The 23,765-nt window shown below is 36.2% G+C and overlaps 1 protein-coding gene across 3 annotated transcripts in view; it reads right to left on the bottom strand.

The window, feature by feature from the left end:
- Nucleotides 1–23,765, bottom strand: part of BCL2 (BCL2 apoptosis regulator) — a 227,298-nt gene that overhangs the window by 10,412 nt on the left and 193,121 nt on the right. For 2 of the 3 annotated variants that reach the window (XM_074203977.1, XM_074203976.1), the window contains one exon: nucleotides 1,053–1,255. The exons of the other annotated variant lie outside the window; for it this stretch is intronic. In XM_074203977.1, the coding sequence (XP_074060078.1) occupies nucleotides 1,053–1,255 (203 nt within the window). The remainder of the gene's footprint in view (nucleotides 1–1,052; nucleotides 1,256–23,765) is intronic. 3 annotated transcript variants of the gene reach the window in all.

Genomic DNA, 23,765 nt, shown 5'->3' on the forward strand with positions numbered 1-23,765 from the left:
GAAACTTCTTAAAACCTTCTCATTCCTGATTGGTCAATTTCCCCTGAAGAATATTAGGACACTAGATTCTTTTTCTCAACCCCTTAAAATCGGCTTTATTCCAACCACACATCAGACTACACCCAAATTTACTCTCTTTTTTCTGTCTTGAACATCTCTAATATGAGGCAATAGCCATTTAACTCCCAAAATTTCTGTCATTTTGACTTCAGCAACCAGTTCCCCTTTATTGGTCAGAATCAAGTCCAGAATAGTAGTTCCTTTTGTCACTTCCTCTACTTTTTAAAGGATGAAATCATCGTTAAGACAAATGAGAATTTCTCAGCTAAAATTCTTTTGCAGAGAGAGAGAGAGAGAGAGAGAGAGAGAGATCTTATAAATGTCTCCCATCAGAACAATATCATCCTTCTCTTCAAAGTCTCTGCTTCCAGAATTTCTCTTATCCAATTCCTCCTTCTGTCTAGGTGGTCTGTAGTATACCCCTAGGATAACATTCCAATTGTTTTCCCCTGTATTGATCTTTAATTTAAATTCTTTCGACCATGTTCCTCCCCCCTACTTGCCACTTTTTTGTATCTCTTCACCTAAGTATAATTTCTTAATATTCAATGAGATTCTATTATTCTTTAATCTAGTATATTCCTTTTGAATAAAGTATGCCCTTCTAAAGTCATATTCTAGTAGAAAGTCCTATGCTCAGTGGGTAACTATGAGAGTAAAACTACCTCCTCGTATTTCTAGTTTACCCTGTTTATTTCCTATCCTTTGAGCAGAGGCCAGAGAAGACATTTCCTCCCTCCTACTATTCCCACGGCAATGAATACAGGCATACAACTACTGACATAGAGTTTTTATGGTACATAAGAAAGCATAACATGAATGACCAGGAAAACAGTAGAGCACTGTTCGTGCCATTGAAACAAAAGTTCCATAAACCCTGATCCAAGTTGCATCAAATTAACTTGTTAAAAAAGGGAGAAGCAGCCCTGGTACTGCCCTGAGTGGGTGGGTGGGCAGAGCAACATGAGGAAGTAAAGACTTCCTTTTTATACCTGAATAAAGCAGCTGGTGAGGAAGTGACTTTATTTCCCTCGTTATCATTGGTTTGACAGGATATCCTCTTCAGCCACATTGTGTTGAATGAAGGGCTGAGGGTTCCTTGTGCTGAATTAGTAATGCTTTTTGCCAGTTTGTCCTCATCGTGACTCTTCCCCTCACCCCTATTCCAAAAATACTGATTCCATGATTGGGGAACCTAGGGAGAAAAGGGAAGGAAAAGGTGGATGGAGTGGGGCAGAAGGCATCCCAAATGCCTCACAAAAGAGACCGAAGGATATGCAACTGATTAGCCTGTACATTAGTAGAGAACTAAGCTAAGAGTTAAAAATTGAATGACATTGCATTCTTCCAGGATCTGAATGCTAGGGTTTCTCATAAATGGTTTCTCTATGAATGGCGGTTGATTGTAGAGACACTTTGGGGGCAGAAAGGGAAAGGGGTAAGTTGAATTATAGGCCAATTGCATAAAATAGAAAACCTATGACAACTGGGCTAGTCCTAGATACTTTGAGATAAAAGAACAAAAACAAAACTCAAACTTCCATTGCACTTGACCCACCACAGTTTTAATGTATTTATAAAAAAAAAAAGCTGAACTAGTATGGAAATAAGGTCTAAGTCAAATTGTGGACTGAATGTTAAGGTCCAACCTCTAAATGATAAACTTTGCATTCATTTTTGCTACATGTGGCCCCAAAACAGCACTGAAAAGGAGTCTTATCCTTCAATAAAGTCTGAGGCTACCAGGATGGTTCACAAGATTCTCCAGTACATCAATTTACAAAGAGATATTTCGGACCAAGAATCACAGGATCTATCTCTCAAATTCAAAGAATTTTTCAGGTATAATTACTGTTTGTTTCTGATTATAAGTTCTATCTGTAGTAAATGGTCAACTATCAAACCTATAACAGATTTGCAAATCACCGGGGTGAGGAAGGAGTAAGTAGATAGATGATATATTAATGGGACTCTTCATGTCTACTGAGTTTTTCTATTCAGTGTGCCAAGACTAGTATGGGCATATGAGCAAATAAATAAAGATCTCTTCTTAAGGAGAAAAATCACTTTAAGGAGAGATAAATAATTGAATATATGATTAAATATGGGGGTATATGCCAAAAAAAGCTTAAAACCAATTCCTGGTAAGGGTCTGAGGAAAGAAGTATTTAATCTTCTTCTATATCTAACCAGATTAATGGCAAATTTTCTTACATCCCAAGTTAACAAAATAACGTTATCTCCCCAATTGGGAAAACTAAAGTTTTGCAGTTTTTTAAAAATGGAAAACCTGAATGAAAGTAAGCTATTCCAGGTGCATACCTTAAAGTTCATCTATTGTCTATAAAACAGTGGTTCTCAAAGTGTGCTCGGAATATCTCTGAGACTCTTTTAATAGGTCTGTGAGGTCAAAATTTTCATAATAATGGAAAAATATCATTTGCATATTAAAATATTCCTCCATTTTCCAACTACATATCTGAATGAAACTGGACTTTCTTCATAAACTCCAGCTAAAATAACATATTGCAACAGATTCAACATTGAAGAATATATGACTCAATTGACTTCTATCATGTTAGACATTTAAAGAGATTTACAAAACTATGAAAAATAATGCTACTTTTCTTGCTTTTTAAAAAAGAAAATAAATATTTCATAAGTTTTATTAATGTGTATATATTAATATATAAATAGGTTTCTTATCCATTTTAATTTCTAATACAAAAACTAGCAAAAGATATAACCTGTATGATTGAAAGCACTTTGGGGTCCTCAATGATTTTTAACAGTGAGATCCACCGGTCTAGAATCACAGGTCAGGTAGATTTAGTGCCATAGATAAAAAGCTAGAAGAGGCATGAGAGGTCATCAATCCTAATTCCCTCATTTTACACATAAGTAAACTGAGACCTAGGCAGATGAAGTGGCTTACCTAAGATGACAAAGAAACAGGATTCAATCTCAGGCCCTTTAATGTCAATTTTTTTAGTATTTCTTTCCTGATATCATACAACTTTCATGTCTTAGAAGATCATCTGACATTTCAACCTCATATCTCTCTCAGAGGCTGTTTCTACACATTCACAATGTCCTCATGACTAGAGGATGCTAGGATTGATAAGAGATTATCGCTCTTATCTAGGATCTCCAATCACTCTTAATAAAAATAACAAAAATGGCACCAACAACCCACATGGCATATTTCTTTAGTGAGTCAAAAGTTCTTAAGAAACAGGAATTCATTTACCCTATAAAATAACTGTGAGGTATGTTAAGACTAGTCCTCTTTTCCATATTTTATAGTCATCATCTAAATGAAGGTATGGAAAGGCTGAATGACTTCCCCATGATCCCAATGAGGGAGATGAGCATGAATCAGTGGTTGAGGTAAGATTCCAGCCCAGCCTTTCCAGAGGTCTCAGACTTTAACAGAAAGTCCCCCCCAGTCTTTTGATTGTTTTTCTCCTCCCTTTATTTACATACTTCCCCTTTGAAGCATGTGCTACTCAAAGCCATTGAATGGCATGGCAACTAGCCATTTCTAAGGCTATGCATGTCCTTTATTCATTGGGGGAACATTATTTCGGTTTTTAAAGATATCTTTATGAACATGAAAATAATTTTGGATTTGAAGTATTTAGAGGTGTTTTTCTTACTTATACTTTTTTTTTTAGGTTTTGGGGTTTTTTTGCAAGGCGGTAGGGTTAAGTGGCTTGCCCAAGGCCATTACAGCTAGGTAATTTTTAAGTGTATGAGGCCAGATTTGAACTCCAGGGCCAGTGCTCTATTCACTGCACCACCTAGATGCCCCTCTTACTTATACTTTTAAACTATCTTAAAGAATGGTAAATACATAGCCCTGACAGAGCTTGTGTTCTACTTACACAGCCTTAAAAAATTTAGAGGTAATTCTATGATGATTTATTGAAATAGGTCTTGAAGGAAGGGATGATAAAGAACATTTCTTTGGTATTTTAAGGAATACAAATTGTTTTTCTTGAAGCAGCCCTGAAATGTAGGTAGTAGCAAGTATCAAGATTCCTGTTTTACAAATAAAGAAACCAAGGTTCAATAAAGATCTAAATATCTATAGTCACACACTAGGAGTTTCTGAGCTAGAAATGACAATAACAGTATCTAACATTTATACAGCATATTTCAGATGCATAGTACTTTACATCTAACCATGACAGTTTGCTTTCTATTTCTCTCATTAGACTCCGTTTTCCATCTCTGTCATTGCTATCTGTCCTCCATGTCTAGAATGCTTTCCCTCATATCTAGCTCTTTGAATCCTTGGTTCCTTCCAGACTTAGCACATGGGCCACCATGTGATTATCCTAGTTCCTCTAGCTTGTAAATGCCTTCCCCTTTAAGGTTATGCAGTCACTGCTTTGAATGAGTTTTGTATATCTATACCCATGTTCATATGATCCTCACCACTAGAATGGAAAGTCCTAGAGAGCAAGTATTTCATTTTTGTCTTTATGTCCATTAGCACAGTATCTGGCACATAGTTGATGCTTACTGATCAGATATTTTACAAAAGTACTATTTGTCCCATCACCCTCATGTACATAGCTAATATAGTATAATGAGTTATTTTTGATTAAAGGATCTTGGGACCATTAGCATTCACCTTTTAAAGAAGGAGAAACTGATGTTGTAGCATACAGAAGATAGAGCACTGCACTGAGACAGAATGGGTCCAAGTTCTGTTGGTTGGAAGTTCCTAGGACGCTTTATAGGTTAGTCTCTTCATCTATATAATAAGTGGCTTAAGTTCCCTTTAAAACCCATGTTTCAAATTATCAAGGGACTTAGAAAAACTGTATAGTTTGCTTCTGGGGATGCTATTTGCTGGTGGACTTCAATGCCATAAAGTCAACATAGGATTGGATAGGAATAAAGTACAGTTGCTTAACCATAGGAGAATCACTAATCCTCCCTAAGATTGTGTTTCCTCATCTGTAAAATTGAGATATTGGAAGTTCTTACTTGACAGGATTTTGAAAATCAAATGAGACAGTGAATACATAATACTTTACAAACCTTAAAGCTCCATGGAAATTACAGATATTATTATTATTAAGATTATTATTATCATGTAACCCACCTGTGTGACTTCAAGCAAATTACTTAAATCTCTTAGCTTTAATTCTCCATTTATAAAATGAGTGCATTGGACTAAGGGCATTTCTTAACATGGGAAATGTGGACTTCTTAGGTATTCATAGATAAATTTGAGGGGGTCTGTGAATTTGTAGGGAAAAATTTAATCTTTAATTGGTTTCATGGGTGTTTTATTTCATGCATTTAAAAACTTCTGAGAAAGAGTTCATAGGCATCACCAGAATGCCAAAGGGATCCATGAGATTTAGAATTCAAAGAATACCATTCAAGCCATAAATCTATAAACCTCACTTTAATTTTGAGAACATAATGATTCCAATTTCTGATTCTTCCATTTCCTACCAGTGGCTTAGTATATGCCAGTATATCACAAGACCATCACAACTGGGCTGATCTTTACTATGGAACCAAATCTTCATCTTGCTAATGTTCCCTCCCCTCCCCCTTCCTTCCCCTTCTCTTTCCTCCCTCCTTCCTTCCTTCCTTCCTTCCTTCCTTCCTTCTTTCCTTCCTAACTCATGTGTTTCCTTAAGTCTTCTTGAATTGAACTCAGATCTTTATACAATTGTCATTTTGAACCTTTCTTATGGCAGCCAATCTCTTACAGTTTCTAGCTTTTGTATTATGTGCAAGCATGTTCTCTTTACTTTCTTTCCTTCTTTATTTTCATAAATACTTTACAGAGGTTGACCCTAACTCTTGTTTTCTGTTTTGTTGTAGATCCAGTTAAATATGATTTTTTCATGGAGATCCACTTAAATATAATTTATTGGCCCAAAGAAAATCAAGAGATGAATGGACTTCCAACCTAAATCTGGAAACTCCTCTATCATACCTTTTATGAAGGGTTATTCAGTTGCTCCTATAATACTTCCGGTTACATTATCTGCACAATTAACCTATTCTGCTTCTTAGCAGCTCCAATTCTCAAGAAATTCTTCTTTATGTTAAGTTGAAATCTATCCTTTGGTATTTCCATTCACCAGTACTAGTGAGACCCTCTGAAGACAAACAGAACAACTCTAAATTAGCTGTTTGTTGAGAATGAAAAAGAATAAGAAGCAAGATCTTCCTCTAAACTCAGCAAGGTTTTTCACTTTACCTGACGTGAGTTGAGAACTTTGGAAATATTAGAAAATGTCTAATAAGTATTATTTATAATCTGCAGCATAGGCTTTTGTTTGAACTTATAGATATTTCAATGTTTATATATTAATTTATTATTATTAACTCTTGAACAAAGAGGGAAACCAGGAATTTGACAGCTTGTTAACTACCCCCATTCTCATATGTGAGAGCCAAGATTCAAACATACATCTTCCTATCAGGAAGTCCAGCATCACACTGATGTGTCCTCAGGTGTCTGGGGGAATATCCCTCTATATTGACAGAGGAGATGAGTAATTTTTAGTGCTAGAAGGAGGTCCTTGGATCTGCAGGGCAAGGACACCTGCATGAGTTTGCTGTCCTGCCTTATGATGCTACAACTGCTGCAAGAGTTAATTCATTAAAATATGTCAAAAATGGGAACTGAAAGCAGATGCTTGTTTAAATCTTCTGTAGCCTGGCTTAATCACTGTCATCGGCAGGCCAGGCGGGGGTGGGGGGGAGATTGGCAGGCCCTGGGGGAGGGAGGTTGGTTCTTCATTTATTAAACACATATAACTGGAAGTGGGGGCTGGGGGGATGAAGGTTTGATTCTTGTTTAAATCAGCAAGTGCTGATTGAGGCTGGTGGGAGAAAAGGACATGTATTTTATAATAGGAATTTGCTGAAAGTGGCTCCAGAATTGGAGGTGGGGTGGGGAAGGATCAGGTAGAAAGGGAGGAGAATGTCAGAATGAAAAGAGCAAAATGGAACTAGTTTGAGCAGGCTGTACCCTCAGCTGAACAGCACGCGCTCCCCGTCATGCCTCTGCTGGCTCTTATTTTTTAAGGCTGATTAGGAAATAGTCTTTTAGACATCTTCTGTTAAAACACAGCATTGCCCTGGTTCCAAATGCTTTTGCCTTGACTGACCTACCCCCCTCATCCTTAAGCAACAGCTGTCTAGCCCTCGATTGGCTCTCTGACCATGCTAGCCCAGCTGCTCTCTGCCTAGGACAACTACTGTGACAAACTTTGTTTAAAGTTCATATCCTGTGAAAAACATCTTGTTCCAAAATGTGTGCATATGGATGTTTATATAATCAATATATAGGTTTATAAATATAAAGAACATGTATTATATATATTTATATCAATTTATATTTTATTTTTGGTATAGTATGGTTTATGAGAGAGAGAGAGATGCTTCTTCCCCCTGTTTTTATTTGCAAGTTTCTCTGATCTTTTGGATGATTCTTTAAGGGTCCCAAATAACAATGGTATCTTCTCTGAGGAGAAAAGGATCTTAGCAACATGACTAACCAAACTATCATAAAAAGCAAGGAAATATTATATACCCTTGGCCTAGGCCAGGGGTTAAAGGATGGAAGTTATAGAATGGGAAGGGATGGAGACTGAACTCTCCTACAGTGTTCCAAATGAGTGTTTTAGGAAAATCTGCTTTCATTTTAGAGTCTATGATTTACTTCAGTTCACCTGGAAAGACTCAACATGAGTAAAAACAGATGCACTTCAAGCAACACTGCCTGGTTTTCTGACAACCCTTTTCCTTCCCCATCAAAAAAAAAGGCAATGAAGAAGAAAATTTCCTTATGACATAGGAAGACTACAGAATCCTTTGTGAACAGGAAAGTACAAAATCTTCATCAGTGACAGCAGTGACTGGGGACAGTGCATAAAAAAAAACAGGGCAAGATCAGTTCAATGGTTCATGGATTCAGACTTTATTAACATATGGATGGAGAGACCTAATTTGGTCTCTTATTTGAATAGATATTTGCTGTGAATGACCTATGACGGTTAGTTCTCTTAAGCTGTCAGTACAATGAGTCCAAGTTATGAGAGAAAAAAAAAAACTAAACAAGATCCTCAAAAGAAAGCATAGATAAATTTCAAAGAATAAAAGGCCACAACATCCTCCAGCAGGCAAATCTCCAATGGGGCAGCTGACAGAAGACATGGTAAAAGGGCTTTCTCCTGCAATAAAACAAGCCTGCCATCAGAGTAAACACATTCAGAAAACCCATATGTGCTTATGACCTGGAAAAGGCCAGGCTGTGATTTATGCAAAGACCATTAAAATGACCAATGGATGGTAGCCAAACTCTTAAGGATAACAATACAAGCATCAAGTATTACCAATCCAATGGCAGGAGCTCAATTTATGATCTTATAATTGTATTTGAAATAGAATTTGAATTACCTATCTATTTGCAGCCACAGTTTCAAATGGACAGTACTTAAAGTTTGGCAGGGAATAAATATAAGACACCTGAATCTGGCCTGGCATTCACAAGCCTCAGTCCCTCCTAGCTATGACTTCTTAGACCAAACTAGTTTCAGCTACCTGAGCCTCCAGTTTCTACATCTGTAAAATGTACATAATTATCTCTGTCTTGCTTACCTACGAGATTGTTGGGAGGATGTTAGTTAGTCTGACTCACTTGAAATATATATTTTTTCAATGCCAACCTCACAGGGTGGATGTCAGGATCCAATAAAGAAACTGGGTTTGGGGTATTTGTAAATCTACACATGCTAGACAAATATGAGCAACTGCTTTTGAAAGCAGGGCTTACAAATTTGCATTTCATCCTTAGGACAACAAACAAACATAAAATGCATTTTGGCTAGTCTGCCCAGTCCTCTATTCCTAAAGGCTGTCACATCCTATCTACTCTCTTGTACTCCTATCTGGGGATTGCCTTAAATTTAACTGCAGCCTTATCCTTAGTTTCACTGAGTCTGAGGCACAGCCCCATGTGAACTTCCAATGGTTTGGTCTGGCATCATTCAGTGGTGCTCCTTCATACCCCCTGTGCTTCTACATTTAAAGACTCCCTTTGAAAAAGGATGTGAGAATAGAAAAAAAAAAACTTGGGCTGAGCCATAGGAAAGAAATCTAAATCGTTGCTCAATTAGGACACTTAGAAAGAAATACTGCCATTTACTGGATTCTCCACAGTGGCCCAGATCCCATTGTTCCACTTAGTATCAACAGTGGCAACTGTGTCCATGCTGAGATATACAGGTGCAAGACCCCATAGAAATCAGAGTGAGAAAAGAAACACTGAAGGGGAAAGGAATACATAATTGAGAAATATAGCAATGCAGTACCAACTCTCAGTCAATGAAGGAATTGCCCATCATTGTTTCTTGAGGTTCCTTTGAATGTCCCATCCTTTCCCACTCAACTCCAGTTTGTAAATAGGTCACTATTGTCTTAAGTTTCTCCATCAATTTACAAAGTTGACACTTACTCTGGGCAAATGTATATGCTTTTAACTCAGATTAGGTTTATTCCTAAAGGAAGTAAAGTTTGTGAAACAAGTATGTGTCCAAAGTTCTAGACTAAGCAAGTCTTGAAAAAAGTTCCTTTTCATGCTCCCCGCTGAATTTTCCATTGATCAATGAGAAAGGATACTTCATTCAAGATCTCCATACTGCTTCCATTTAAAAGTTAAAGAAACAGAAGTAGCACTGCATTGACATATACACGTTGAGAGTAGAAAAAGATAAGGGGTTCAGTACCCAATGGACTAACTTTCCAAAATATCAGCATTTACTCAATTAGAGTTGGTGGAAGCCTTATTTTGTGTATTGTTACATGCTAAGTATTGTGGCTCTTAAAAAAAGGCTGAGGCATGGTGTCTGTCTGCAAAGAGCTTGCAATTTAGCTTGCTTTTTCTTCAACATAATTTCCAATATCTCCCTACAGCATCTAAAACTAGAAGGGGCCTTATTTGTCTCTAGACTAATTATCCTCATTTTACAATTGAAGAAGTGACTTGTGGAATGCCACCAGACCAAAGACTCATGAAGGGTCCATGCCATTAGACTCAATGATTCTAACACTACTTTAGACTTTTGCATGATATGCCCAACTCATCATGGAGGCTATAGAGCATTATGCAAGAGCACTGGATTTAAAGTCAAGGTTATCTGGGAGTGAATTATGGCTCTGCTACTTATGACTTATATGACCTTATGGAAGACATGTCCAAAATATAGTTTTCTCACCTAAAATGTGAGAGATTTGAACCAAATGGTCCCTAAAAATCTCCTCAAGCTCCAAATATATGATCTTTCTTCCCTTTCCTTTATTGTCTCATTCTGTTCTTCTGGTCTGCTCTCTCATATTACTTGTCCTAATTTTACTGCTACGTTCAGTGATCACTAATTCTAGAGGATGGGGGAGACAACACAGAGATAAATGTGAGTGGAAGATTTATCAGTATTTAGAATATACTCAGATCTGCCTTTCCCAGTGGATTATGTAGAGCAGGCATACATATTTTTGCCAAGATGGCAGAGAGAAGCCAGGCATTATTTTAAGCTCTCCTGGCTTTCCCTCAGAACTAACATGAATCAAGCCTCTTAACAGATTTTGGATCTACAGAACCCACAGAAGAACCCTGATTGGTTCCATTATAATACCTGAAAGCTCGGTGAGCCTACTTCTAAGGATGACCAAAATCTTGGTCCTGTGAAATGATTATGAATCTATTAGTGGTCTTGGGGTTGGAAAGGAACAAAACTAAGTGTGCATACAATAAATTTCAGCTGAGATCAATCACTTTATTCCCTGGCAACTTTCAAGTGAAGAGGACTGCAGGGAGCTACTGCTTGGGAAAGGGCAGTTAGCTACAACCTTCATCCCCAAACACTTTCACAGTCAGAAGTTGTGAGGCATATCTTGGCCATTTGTGTTCCAAATATAAGCCTTACTTTCATTGTAATTTGAATATTAGTACACTCTCCCCAGGGGTGACCCTTTAAATTAAATAACCTAATGGAGTTCTCCTCCTTTATTGATAATGGGAAGCACACCACTGAGCAACAGTATTAGTCATCTTAACCCTTTAGGGCTACCCCATTGACCTTTGGGCAATGACTCAATCTGCTAATAAGAGTCTAAGTTGCAGAAGTGGTCTCAATGGAAGTGCTACACAAACACCTTTCCATTTTTCTAAAAAAAAAGGAGGAAGGGTTATCTTTTATATGATGGGCTTGTAAAATTGATTACCATGGCATACAGAATTCTAGAGCAGGTTATTAAAGGAAAGGTTATATGTACTTTACATATTTGTTTATTATGGTGGGGAAAAGGGGGCAGGAAGGAGAAGAGAAATAAAGGAGGGAAAAGAAAATAAATGACAACTTTATATATTTAAAAGGATAGCAAATTGTAATGAGATTTGTAATTTTATGTGTAATCATTTTTTCTGTTCTATTTCATAGAAATAAATGCTTGTTTTATTTCTCAATTTATTTCAGAATAAAATGAATAAGAATTTTAAAATAATTAAAAATACTATCTGAATTAGACTTCCTAGATGTGATTTTATATATTTTAGAAAAGCATATTTATTTGACTTCTCTTAAAAATTAATCACTATGTCACTCTCTGCCAACTTGACCTTATTTAGAATAAACTACCTCCTTTTAACTTCTTTTCCATTAAAACATTATATTTTTGTATCCAATTACATGTAAAGATAGTTTTTGACATTCATTTTTGGTAAGCTTTTGAGTTCCACATTTTTATTCTTGCTTTCCTTCCCTCCCTTTCCCTATGACAGCAAGTAATCTGACAGAGGTTTTACATGTACAGTCTTGTTGCACATATTTTTATATTAGTCACCTCAATTACAATTTTGATAAAGTTGTGAAAGGTTGTATGGTATAGTGAATGTAGAACTGGTATTAGAGCCTAGAAGGCCTGGATTCATGTCTCACCTCTGACAGCTATTGGCTGTATGACTCTGGGCAAGTCACCCAACCTCTCATTACTTAGGCAACTCTGATACTATGAGCTGTTGACCTTTATTGACAGAATAAGATCTTCTCTGGGAGCTTCCTATACCCATTAAATCTCAGGTCCATATCTTATTCCTACTAGAGCAATACTTTAGGAGATGTCCTAAAAAAATAGTACATCTGGATTACAACAAGATATTGGACCAAGTCTCTAATGATACCTGCAGAAAATCTAAGAGGGAAATGTAGTCTAGTTGATCGTACCATTAGGCAAATTCAGATCCAGAAAACAGGGTTTTAATGATTCATGTTAAGTTTTAGGGACACTTCTGGTACAGAGCCATGGGACTCTCATGGGTCTGTTCTGACAAACATTTTTACTAATGAATTGAATGAAGACACATGTGATATGCTTATGAAATGATCAGAAATACAGAGTTGGCAAGAATAGCCCACATATTGTATAACAGAATCAGGATCTCCCACCCACGCATAGATCTTTACAGGCTTATAAAGGTGGGTTGAATCTAATAAAATGAAATTCAATAGGGATAGTTATAAAGCTCCCCTCAGCCCCCACCATGGGCTCAGAAAGTGAAGTACAAGACTAAGTACAAGATGGAAGAAATTTATCTCTACAAAAATTTATATGAAAAAAATTAGGGGGTTTTAGTGGTCTGCTAACCCAATGTGAGGCAATATAGCATAAAATGATATCTAAAAAGACTATCTTAAACTGCTGTAATGGAAGCATAATGCCCTGAGCAAGAAAGTCCCCTTTATGCCATACTGATCAGAACATACCTGGAATTGTGTTCAGGTATTAGTACCACCTTTTGGCTGGAGTGTTTTCAAGTGAAACCTGCATGACTGAATGATGAGATTATGCCATGAAAGGATGAGTTGACAAAAGTGAGTTCTTTGTCTCTGGCTCATTATGTTGTATTCACTTCAGTTCAAGAAACATTTTAGTAGCTACTTGAAGGTGAAGACTGTTTCATTTTAGCTTTCACATTCCCAGCATATCCCTGGGATATAGTAGATGATTAATAACTGCTTATTGAATTGAATGTCATAAAAGGAATTCTTACTCTGGTGTATTTTTATTTTAGATGAGCTCCCTGATCCCTTCCAACTCTGAAATTCTGTGACTGTATGATTTAAAAGGATAATCTTGAGTAATTTTGTTTTTAAAAAAGTGAAAATACAACAAAAATCCAGTATTTATTTCTGGAAGACCTGACAGTTATTTTTGAATATTCTAATCATTTTTACAGCACAGCAATGATCTACTTTGAGCATCAATGAGAACTGTGATGATATAAATGTCAGTTAAGTTCTTAGAGAAACGATAGCATTTTGCAATGCATTATTTTATTGTTTTTAGATGACAAGCAAATGTGATAAAAATCCAGATCTGAATTCTGGATCAATCGCCACCAAATACACTTTCTATGGACCTCCTTAGAAAGTAAATTCCTTGAAGCCAGGATCTATCTTTTATTTCTATTTGTATTACCAAAGCTTAATGTCTGGTACATAATAAAGGCTTAATATATATATATATTTCCTGACTTGACACTAACATAAGAAGAGTGTTTGAAGTCTTACATCAACTTCCAGCTAAGATGGCAGAGAGAAACCAGGCATTGTTTTAAGCTCTCCTGGATTTCCCTCAGAACTAACATGAATCAAGCCTCTTAACAGATTTTGGATCCACAGAACCCACATAAGAATCGAGGCGAATATCCTGCAGCAAGGTCTGTCACAGGGGAGTCTGGGAGTGCTGGGGGCAAAGAACAGAGACCCAGAGCAGGGGAGTAGAGTGAGGTTGGGGAAATGACTTGAGAGCAGCAGTAGAAGCATTTGCTGTATGCAGGGTGGGCAGAAGAGTTCCAGCACAGAGGCCCAGACTGGAGTCCTGTTTTCATTGGAGTCTCTGAGTTTCCAGCTGAGTCCCCCAATCCCATACTTTCCCAAGAACAAACACAGTAACAGCCTCCTGGGTGTTTGCATCTTGCCCCAAGGCCCAAGTGTGGGTGCCAGATCTCCCCCAGCTCTGATTTCTAATTAAGTTGAAGGCCCAGCCCACATTGTTTCAGATCAGCCCAGATCCTGCTGCCCCACCCCCCAACCCCCCAGGCCTATAAAGTGGGCCATTAATCTACATCACAGACAAGAAAGCTTCTGGCATCCTTCAGGTCCACTGAGTAACCCCTGGAGTGGGCAAGGCCTCTATGGATCTCAACACCAAAGATCTGTGAACCAGTGCCTTCCCCAACACAAGACCCTAGGGAAAGGGCCCAAAATGAAGAAAGGCTGCAAAACAGGGTCCAGTGAATATGACCTTGAAGTCAAGGATCCTAACTCAGAGAGGACTGGAGCTTCAGAGAAGAATATGAATTGCTCTCTAGACCAGAAAGACTTCTTAGAAGAGATTAAAAAAGAGTTTAAAAATCAAATGAAAAAATTTGGCAAAGAAATGCAAAAGAAAATTAATATCATTCAAGAGAAAATTAACATTTTACAACAAGAAAACAAATCCCTTGAAAATACAATTGGAAAAATGCAAAAGAAAATGATTCTCTTAAAAACACAATTGGACAAATGGAAAAAGACAACTCCTTCAAAAATAGAATTGATAAATTGGAAAAGCAGGTAAATGAAGAAAATTCTTCTCTAAAAAAAAAGATTGGAATCTAAGGAAAACTAATGACTTTATGAAACACCAAGAATCTGCTAAACAAAATTTTAAAAAATGAAAAAAATAGAAGAAAATGTAAATCGCATCATCAGCAAAACAACAGACCTAGAAAATAGATCCAGAAAAGACAATTTAAGAATCATAGGACTTTCTGACACCTGGAAGGGGTGGGGGGAAAGCATGGACTCCAAAATTCAGAATATAATGAAGGAGAACTGCCTTGATATCATGGAACGCAGAGAGCAAAATATTCATTGAAAGCATAGGTCCCCTCCTGAAAGGGATCCCAAAATGAAAACAGCAAGGAAAATTGTGGTCAAACTCCAGAAAAATCCTACAAGTGACCAGAAAGAAACAATTCAAATACCAAGGAACTATAGTCAGGATTACAGGACCGGGCTGCATCAATATTATGGGTGGCCTATGATAGTCCAGAAAGCAAGGGAGCTTGGAATGCGGCCAAAAATTCACTATCTAGCAAAACTGAGCCTTCTCTTCTAGGGGAAAAGATGGACATTTAACACAAAAGGAGACTTTCAACTTTTCCTGATGAAAAGACTAGAGCTAAACAGAAAATTTGGTCTTTAAACAGGAGGTACATGAAAAGGTAAATCAGAAAAGGAAAAAAAATTGTTATTCAAAAAGATGAAACTGGTTATATCCCCTCCTGGGAGGAAGATTCTCATAACTCTTTAGAATTGTAATTCCATTAGAGGGAATATACTTAGCCAGAAGTAATGGACACCCATGACTTTTCTGTGACTCTGATGGAATGATTTAAAAATAATATCCCCTTTAGAAAGGATAGATAATAAAGAGACGGGAGGAAGGGGGAGACTGAATGGGGTAAATGACATCTCATGAAGAAGTGCAAGGACCTATTTTACAATAACAGGGAGGAGGTGAGAACCACCTTAATCTCACTCTCTTCCAATTTGGCTGAAAGAGGGATTAACACACACTCACTTGAGTTTAGAAACTTATCTTACCTTTCAAGTATTAAGAGGGGGAAAGGAGAGGGGGGAAGAAAAGAGGAACTGACAGAAAGAATGGGAGGAAGAAGAAGCAAAGGGAAAGGGGAAAGAAAGGGGAGGGGGAATTTGATAAAAGGAGGCAAGCACACTGAAGGAGGTGGCATTCAGAAGCAAAATATTGGGGAATAGGGATAAGGGGGGAAAGGGGGGTAATGCAAATGGAGGGAAGACAGCATTGGAACCTATACAAGTTAATAATTATAACTCTGAATGTGAATGGGATGAACTCTCCCATAAAACATAAGCAAATAGCAGAGTGGATTAAAAACTAGAATCCTACGATATGCTACTTACAATAAATGCACCTGAAGCAGAGAGATACATACCAAGTTAAGACAAAAGGATGGAGTAGAATATATTATGCTTCAGCTGAAGTGAAAAAGGCAGGGGTAGCAATCCTTATCTCAGATAAAGCAGCTGCAAAAATAGATCCCATTAAAAGAGATAAGGAAAAAAATTATATATCCCGCTAAAAGGTACCATAAACAATGGAGTAATTTCAGTCCTAAATAGGCATTCACCAAGTAGTTTGGCATTCAAATTATTAGAGAAGCTGAATGAGTTACAGGAAGACATAGACAGCAAAATTCTACTTGTAGGAGACCTCAACCTCCCTCTCTCAGAATTAGATAAATTTAACCATAAAATAAACTGGAAGAAAATTAAGGAGGTAAATAGAATGCTAGAAAACTTAGACTTGATAAAATTTTGGAGAAAATTGAACAGGTATAGAAAAGAATATACTTTTTTCCCCCTGTGGTACATGCACACAAAAACTGACCATGTACTAGGCCAAAAAGCCTAATAATCAAATGCAGAAAGACAGAAATACTGACTACATCCTTTTCAGACTACAATGCAATAAAAAATCACATAGATTTTTATGTCTATGTGTGTGTGTGTGTGTGTGTGTATGTGTGTGTGTGTCTATCACATAGAGATAAACCTAAAATGAACTGGAAACTAAATAATCTCATTTTAAAGAATGAATGGATCAAATAACAAATCATAGAATTAATGATTTCATCTAAGACAATCACAATAATGAGACAACTTACCAAAACTTATGGGATACAGTCAAAGCAGTTATTAGAGGATGGGGCAGCTAGGTGTGCAGTGAATAAAACATTGACCTTGGAGTCAGAAGGACTCAGACATTTACCACTTACTAACTGTGTGACCTTGGGCATGTCACTAACCCTGACTGCCTCACATTCAGGGTAATCTCCAGTCATCCTGATTCATATCCAGCCACTGGACCCAGATGGCTCTGGAGGAGAAAGTGAGGCTGGTGGCTTAGCATAGCACCTTCTCACTCAAATCCAATTCATGAGCTTGTCATACCATCACCTCCCTGATGTCATGGTCTTCTTCAAAAATGAAGGACAAACATTATTATTATTATTATTATTATTATTATTATTGGATATCATATCTCTAAATGAGATATAATACTTGAATAAAATAGAGAAAGAGGAAATTAATGAACTGAGCATGTAACTGAAAAACTTAGAGAAATTACAAGCTAAAAACCCCCCAATTAAACACCAAATTAGAAATTCTGAAAATTAAAGGTGAAATTAATAAAAATCAAAAGCAAGAAAACTATTGAACTAATAAATAAAACCAAGAATTGGTTTTTATGAAAAATAGATAAATCTTTGCTTAACTTGATTGAAAAAGAAAGAAGAAAACAAAATTACTAGTATCAAAAATGAAAAAGGTGAATTCACAACCAATGAGGAGGAAATTGAAGTAATAATTTGGAACTATTTTGCTCAACTGTAAGCCAATAAATTTTATTCTAAGTGAAATGGATGAATATTTACAAAAATATAAATTGCCTGGGCAAAATGAAGAGGAAATTAATACCTAAACAATCTCAGAAAAAGAAATTCAACAAGCTATCAAAGAACTCCCTAAGAAAAAAAATCTCCAGGGCCAGATGGATTCACAAGTGAATTCTATCAAACATTTAAGGAACAATTGGTTCCAATTCTTTTTTTTTTTAGGTTTTTTTGCAAGGCAAATGGGGTTAAGTGGCTTGCCCAAGGCCACACAGCTAGGTAATTATTAAGTGTCTGAGACCAGATTTGAACCCAGGTACTCCTGACTCCAAGGCTGGTGCTTTATCCACTACGCCACGCCACCTAGCCACCCGGTTCCAATTCTATATAAACTATAAAAACAGGTGAAGATGGAACTCTGCCTAATTTCTTCTATGACACTAATATGATGCTGATGCCTAAACCAGAAAAAGTCAAAGCAGAGAAAGAAATTAATAGATCAATTTCCCTAATGAATATGTATGCAAAAACCTTAAGTAAACTATTAGCAAAGCTATTACAGCAAGTTATCACTAGCATAATACACTATGGCCAAGCAGGACTTATTCTAGGAATGCAGGGTTGGTTCGATATTAGAAAAACTGTCAGCATAATTGATTATATCAATAGTAAACTTAACAGAAATCATATGATTATCTCAATAGATGCTGAAAAAGCCTTAGACAAAATATGGAATGCATTCCTACTAAAGATAATAGAAAATGTAGGAATAAATGGATTATTCCTTAAAATGATAATATCTAGTATCTATAGTTCAGATACTATCTATACTTCAGATAGTATCTATCTGAAGCCATCAACAAGCATTATATGCAATGGAGATAAGCTAGAAGCATTCCCAATAAGATCAGGGTGAAACAAGTATGTTCATTATCACTACTACTAGTCAATATTGTATTAGAAATGTTAGCTTTAACAATAAGAGAAGAAAAATAAAGTGAAGGAATTAGAATTGGGAAGGAAGAAACAAAATTCTCATTCTTTGCAGATGATATGATGTTACACCTAGAAAAGCCCAAAAAATTATCTAAAAAAAACTACTGGAAACAATTAGCAACTTTAGCAAAGTCTCAGGATATAAAATAAACCCAAATAAATTCTCAGCCTTTCTATATATTTCTAACAAGATGCAGCAGCAAGAGTTAGAAAGACAAATCCCATTTAAAATAACTTCAGACAACATAAAATTCTTGGAAGTCTACCTGCCAAGGCAAAGTCAGAAATCTACGAAAGCAACTATAAAACACTTTTCACAAAAATAAAATCAGATCTAAATAACTGGGCAAATATCAAATGCTCATGGAAAGGCCAAGCTAATATAATAAAAAATGACAATTCTATGTAAATTAATTCATTCCATTCAGAATTCCAAAAAATTATTTTAAGTAAGCTAGAAAAAAATGTGATTAAATTCAAAAGGAGAAACAAAAAGTAAAGAATATCAAGAGATTTAATGAAAAAAAATGTAAAAGAAGGCAGTTAACCTTACCAGATCTAAAATTATATTATAAAGCATCAGTCATCAAAACTTTCTGGTACTGATTAAGAAATAGAGCGGTGGGTCAGTGGAATAGATTTGGTGAAAAAGAGACAGCAGGAAATAATTGTTTGATAAACCCAAAGAGTCTAGCTTCTAGGCTAAGAACTTACTCTTTGATAAAAACTGCCAGAAAAACTGAAAGATAGTGTAGCAGAAACTAGGACTGGACCAACATCTCACACCCTATACCAAGATAAGATCAAAATGGGTGCAGGATTTTGACATATTATAAGCAAATTGAAGAACAAGGAGTAGTTTACCTGTCAGATCTATGGAAACAGGGGCAGTTTATGACTAAGGAAGAGATAGAAAACATTATAAAAAAACTGCATAATTTTCATTATATTAAATTAAAAAGTTTTTGCACAAACAAAACCACTCTATCCAAGATAAAAAAAATGCAGTAAATTGGAAAACAATTTTTACAACTAGGGTTTCTGACAAAGGACTCATTTCTAAAATATATATAGAGAACTGGGTCAAATTTATATAAAAAAAAAACCAAGCCATTCCCCAATTAGTCAAATGGTCAAAGGATATGCAAAGACAATTTTCAGATAAGGAAATTAAAGTTATCTATAGTCAAATGAAAAATTGCTCCACATCATTACTAATTAGAGAAATGCAAATTAGAGCATCTCCAAAATACCACTTCACACCTCTCAGATTGACAAATATGACAAGGATGATGATTAATGTTGGGAGGGGATATGAGAAATCTGGGACACTAATGCACTACTGGTGGAACTGTGAACTGATCCAACCTTTGTGTAGAGCAATTTGGAATTGTGCCCAAAGGACAATAAAAATATACATACCCTTTGATCCAGCAATACCTCTACTGGGTCCATACCCTGAAGAGATAATGAAAAATGGTAAAACAAAAAACAAACCACATTTACAAAACTATTCATAGAAGCTCTGTTTGTAGTGGCAAAGAATTGGACATCGAGAGGATATCCATCAATCGGGGAATGGCTCAACAAATTGTGGTATATGTATGTTATAGAACACTGTTGTTCTATTAGAAATCAGGAGGGATGGGAACTGGAAAAACTTGCATGAATTGATACTGAGTGAGATGAGGAGAACCAGAAGAATGTTGTTCACTTTAACAACAAAAAGAGGTGATGATCAATGTTGATGGACATGCTTACTCTATAAGTGTAGTGAGCAGGGATAATTTTAGTGGATTCATGACAGAGAATATCATCTGTATCCAGAGAAGGAATTATAGGGTTTAAATGAAGACTAAAGATTATTATCTTCAATTTTTAAAAAGGTTGTCTTGTGTTACATAATTTTTCTATCTATAATATTTTATTTTTTCCTTATGTATATGTTTTTTCTATCAACACATTCAATTTTTATCTATGCATATCATGGAAACAATGTAAAGACAAAATCAAATTGCCTTCTATTGGGGGGGGGGGAGAAGGGAGGGAAGAGAAAGGAAAAATTGTAAAATTCAAAACTTTGCCAAAAATAATTGATAGAAATTACTATTGTATATAATTGGAAAACAAATAAAATATATAATTAAAAATAGAAGTGTTTTTTGATTTTTTTAAATCAAGAAACAAGAGTTGGAGAAAAAATCCACAGTTTTTTTTTCATTTTTTTCCTCCTCTTATCTAGCAGCCTCAGAATGATTTATATCACAACTTTATGAACTTTTAATTTCCTTTTGAAGTTAACTCTTTGTTTAAATAATATTTGGAAATAATCCTGATACAGTAAATTACCTTAAGACTCTGAGAGAAAAATCTTGGGGTTCCCTACATCAATACATAAGCCACTACTCTCCTGAAACTGCTCTCTTTTCTGAGAACTTTTCAATTGTTTTAATTGATTGGTAATTTAATTTTTAAATTAACTAATTTAATTTTAAACTTTTTAACACTCTTCACAAGAACTTTTAAATTGCCAGATCCAAGGGTCTTGGGGTCTTCTCTGAGTCCTTATCATCCTTGTCTTTTCTGTTAGCATCTAAATCTGGTGACCATTCCCTCCTTTTTGAGTCTTCTTCTTTTGAATTCTATAACACTGCTTTGTCTTGGCTCTCCTCTCCTGTTTGACTGCCCTTTCTTAGTTTCCTTTGAAGGTTTGGCTTGTCTCTCCTGCCTCTTGAGAATGGATGCTCTCCAATAATCTGTCCTCAGTTCTCTTCTCTGCCCCTTTCTTTCTGCATTCCCTTTGGTGATCTCATCCACTCAAAGGATCATTGTATTTAGAGATGTAAGGGATCCTAGAACTTATCTGCTTCAACTCTCTCAGTTTCCAGTTGAGGGGAAAAAAACTCATTTTGGTGAGGTGTCTTGCTAAAAGTTCCAAAGATAGAAGGCAACAGAGGTAGAATTCAGACTCAAGTCCTGACCCTATATCCAATGACCTCTTTTCTATGCCATGCTGTAGTCTTTATCATCTTTATCTCAAAACCCACATTTCCCTCAAACTCCCCTATCCCTATTCCCTATAGACTAACTACATATTGGTATCATATTGATGACATCATCCTTCCTTATAATCATGCTCAAAAGATAGTACATCTTTCCCTAACTTCCTATTTCCAATAAGTCAGAGAAGTCAAACTGTAAATTCTAAACAATATCTTCCCTCTAGCCCTGTCCTCTCCATCTAAACAAGTTTAGGCCCTTGCTATCTCTTGTCTAAATTATTTTATGACTGATCTACCTTCAGTCTCTCATCTGTCCAATGTATCAGTCCACAGAGCTATCAAAATAATCTTTCTATAGAAATAGAAGTCTGACTTTGTCATTCCCTTACCCCAAACCATCAGTGACTTCCTTTTATTCAGAATATAAAATACAAATTCCTTAATCTTGTAGAATATCTGTGGCCTTCTGCAAACTGGTTTCCAGCTCATTTCTCCAGGCTTATTTCACAACAATGCCTTTCTTATACTGTTTTAAAAAACTGGATAACTAACTTCCTCTATCTCACCAAGCCCTCTTCCATCACTATGCATTTGTGTTAGTTTTTCCTCAGTAATGGATAAACTCCCTTCAAATCATTACCTTTTGATCCCTTCTCTAACTGACATTTTCTTAGACCCTTTTGCCTCTTTGTTCCCTGACAGGCATGGCATCTCTGTTAGTAAACTGGTCCATATTCACTTTACCAGATTCCCTCTCCAGGGAGACTCCATTGACTAGATTGGACTGTTTCCTCATTCTTCCTCATTTCTTCACTTCTTTATGGCAGCTGTATGGGGTCTCTGACAATTCTTGCTTCACCTTCAACCAGTGACCACAACCACACTAATAGAAAGGGCAGAAATGCTTATCCTAGGACTTATAGAAGCATTTTCAGTTCTGTTCCCTTATCTCCCAATCCTGCTAGATACAGTAGTATTAGGAGACCTGAGTTTAGATCCTGACCCTTTCGTGTCTCTAGGCAAGTTTACAGATGAGGAAACTGGGACTCAAAGATTAATCTACCTGCTTAGAGTCACAAAGGCCAGGATCTAAATTCAGGTCTCCTAATTCTGAATCTAGCATTTTCCTACTATACCTCAATGCAAATTTTGGAGGGTTTCGAGGAAATATTTTTTTCATTTTTCAAGATTTAAATAAAAAATAATTCAAAAGATAGTGAATATGCTTAGTACATTGTATTCAACATGCTTTCTTACTCTGATGGATCCATAAGTTTTTTTTTTTATATGGGCATCTCTCCATTGGTATAGAATGCAATCCCTCTTAGCCTTCTCATTTTGTGTGATTCTTGTCCATGTTTTTTTTCTAAAAATTCTCCTTAGAGGATTACTTAGTATGCTAGAACTCTTACTTGAGTTCTTTGACCATTTCATTTATACCATTGAAAAGCTGATGGTGACTCAATCTAAGTCCATGGGACTTAGTTTTTACTAAAATGTACTCAGTTTTTCCAAAGTGGATTTTAATGCTTATCTTTTGATAATGACTTATGGATTTCCACTTAGAAGAATGTAAACTCCATGAGGACAGTGATTATTTTTCATTTTTGTCTTTGTAATCCCAATACCTAACAAAATTCTTAGAGCATAGAAGTGATTACTAAATGTTTTGCGATATAGATTTATTTGAATTTCATTGAAAGGTCTCTGTAATATTTATCAACAAAATTTACAGCAAAAGAATCCTTCCAGGATAATGGAAAAATCTTAGGTAAACACATAGTTCTGTTTTGTGCCTTACTTACCATTGATATGGAAAATCAATAAATTATCCCTCTGTTCACATCTGTTAAAATGTGATAGTTACTGATGAGAACTTTTAATTGCTGGCATGCTAACATGCTGTCTTTCACATTTATTTGTTGCCCCCTTCCAGCATCATCTAAAATGTTCTTAGGGTAATCTGGCTAAGTTAGTTCCCTCACCAATTTCTTGGTAAGCACTATAAAGATGACCAACTGCCCCTTTTCTTCTCTGAGAAAAACTTATGAGCCGCCTTTCCACCTTTTTTTTTTTAGGTTTTTGCAAGGCAAACGGGGTTAAATGGCTTGCCCAAGGCCACACAGCTAGGTAATTATTAAGTGTCTTAGACCGGATTTGAACCCAGGTGCTCCTGACTC

This window comes from Macrotis lagotis, chromosome X (genome assembly GCF_037893015.1).
Source record: "Macrotis lagotis isolate mMagLag1 chromosome X, bilby.v1.9.chrom.fasta, whole genome shotgun sequence".
Lineage (NCBI taxonomy): Eukaryota > Metazoa > Chordata > Mammalia > Peramelemorphia > Peramelidae > Macrotis > Macrotis lagotis.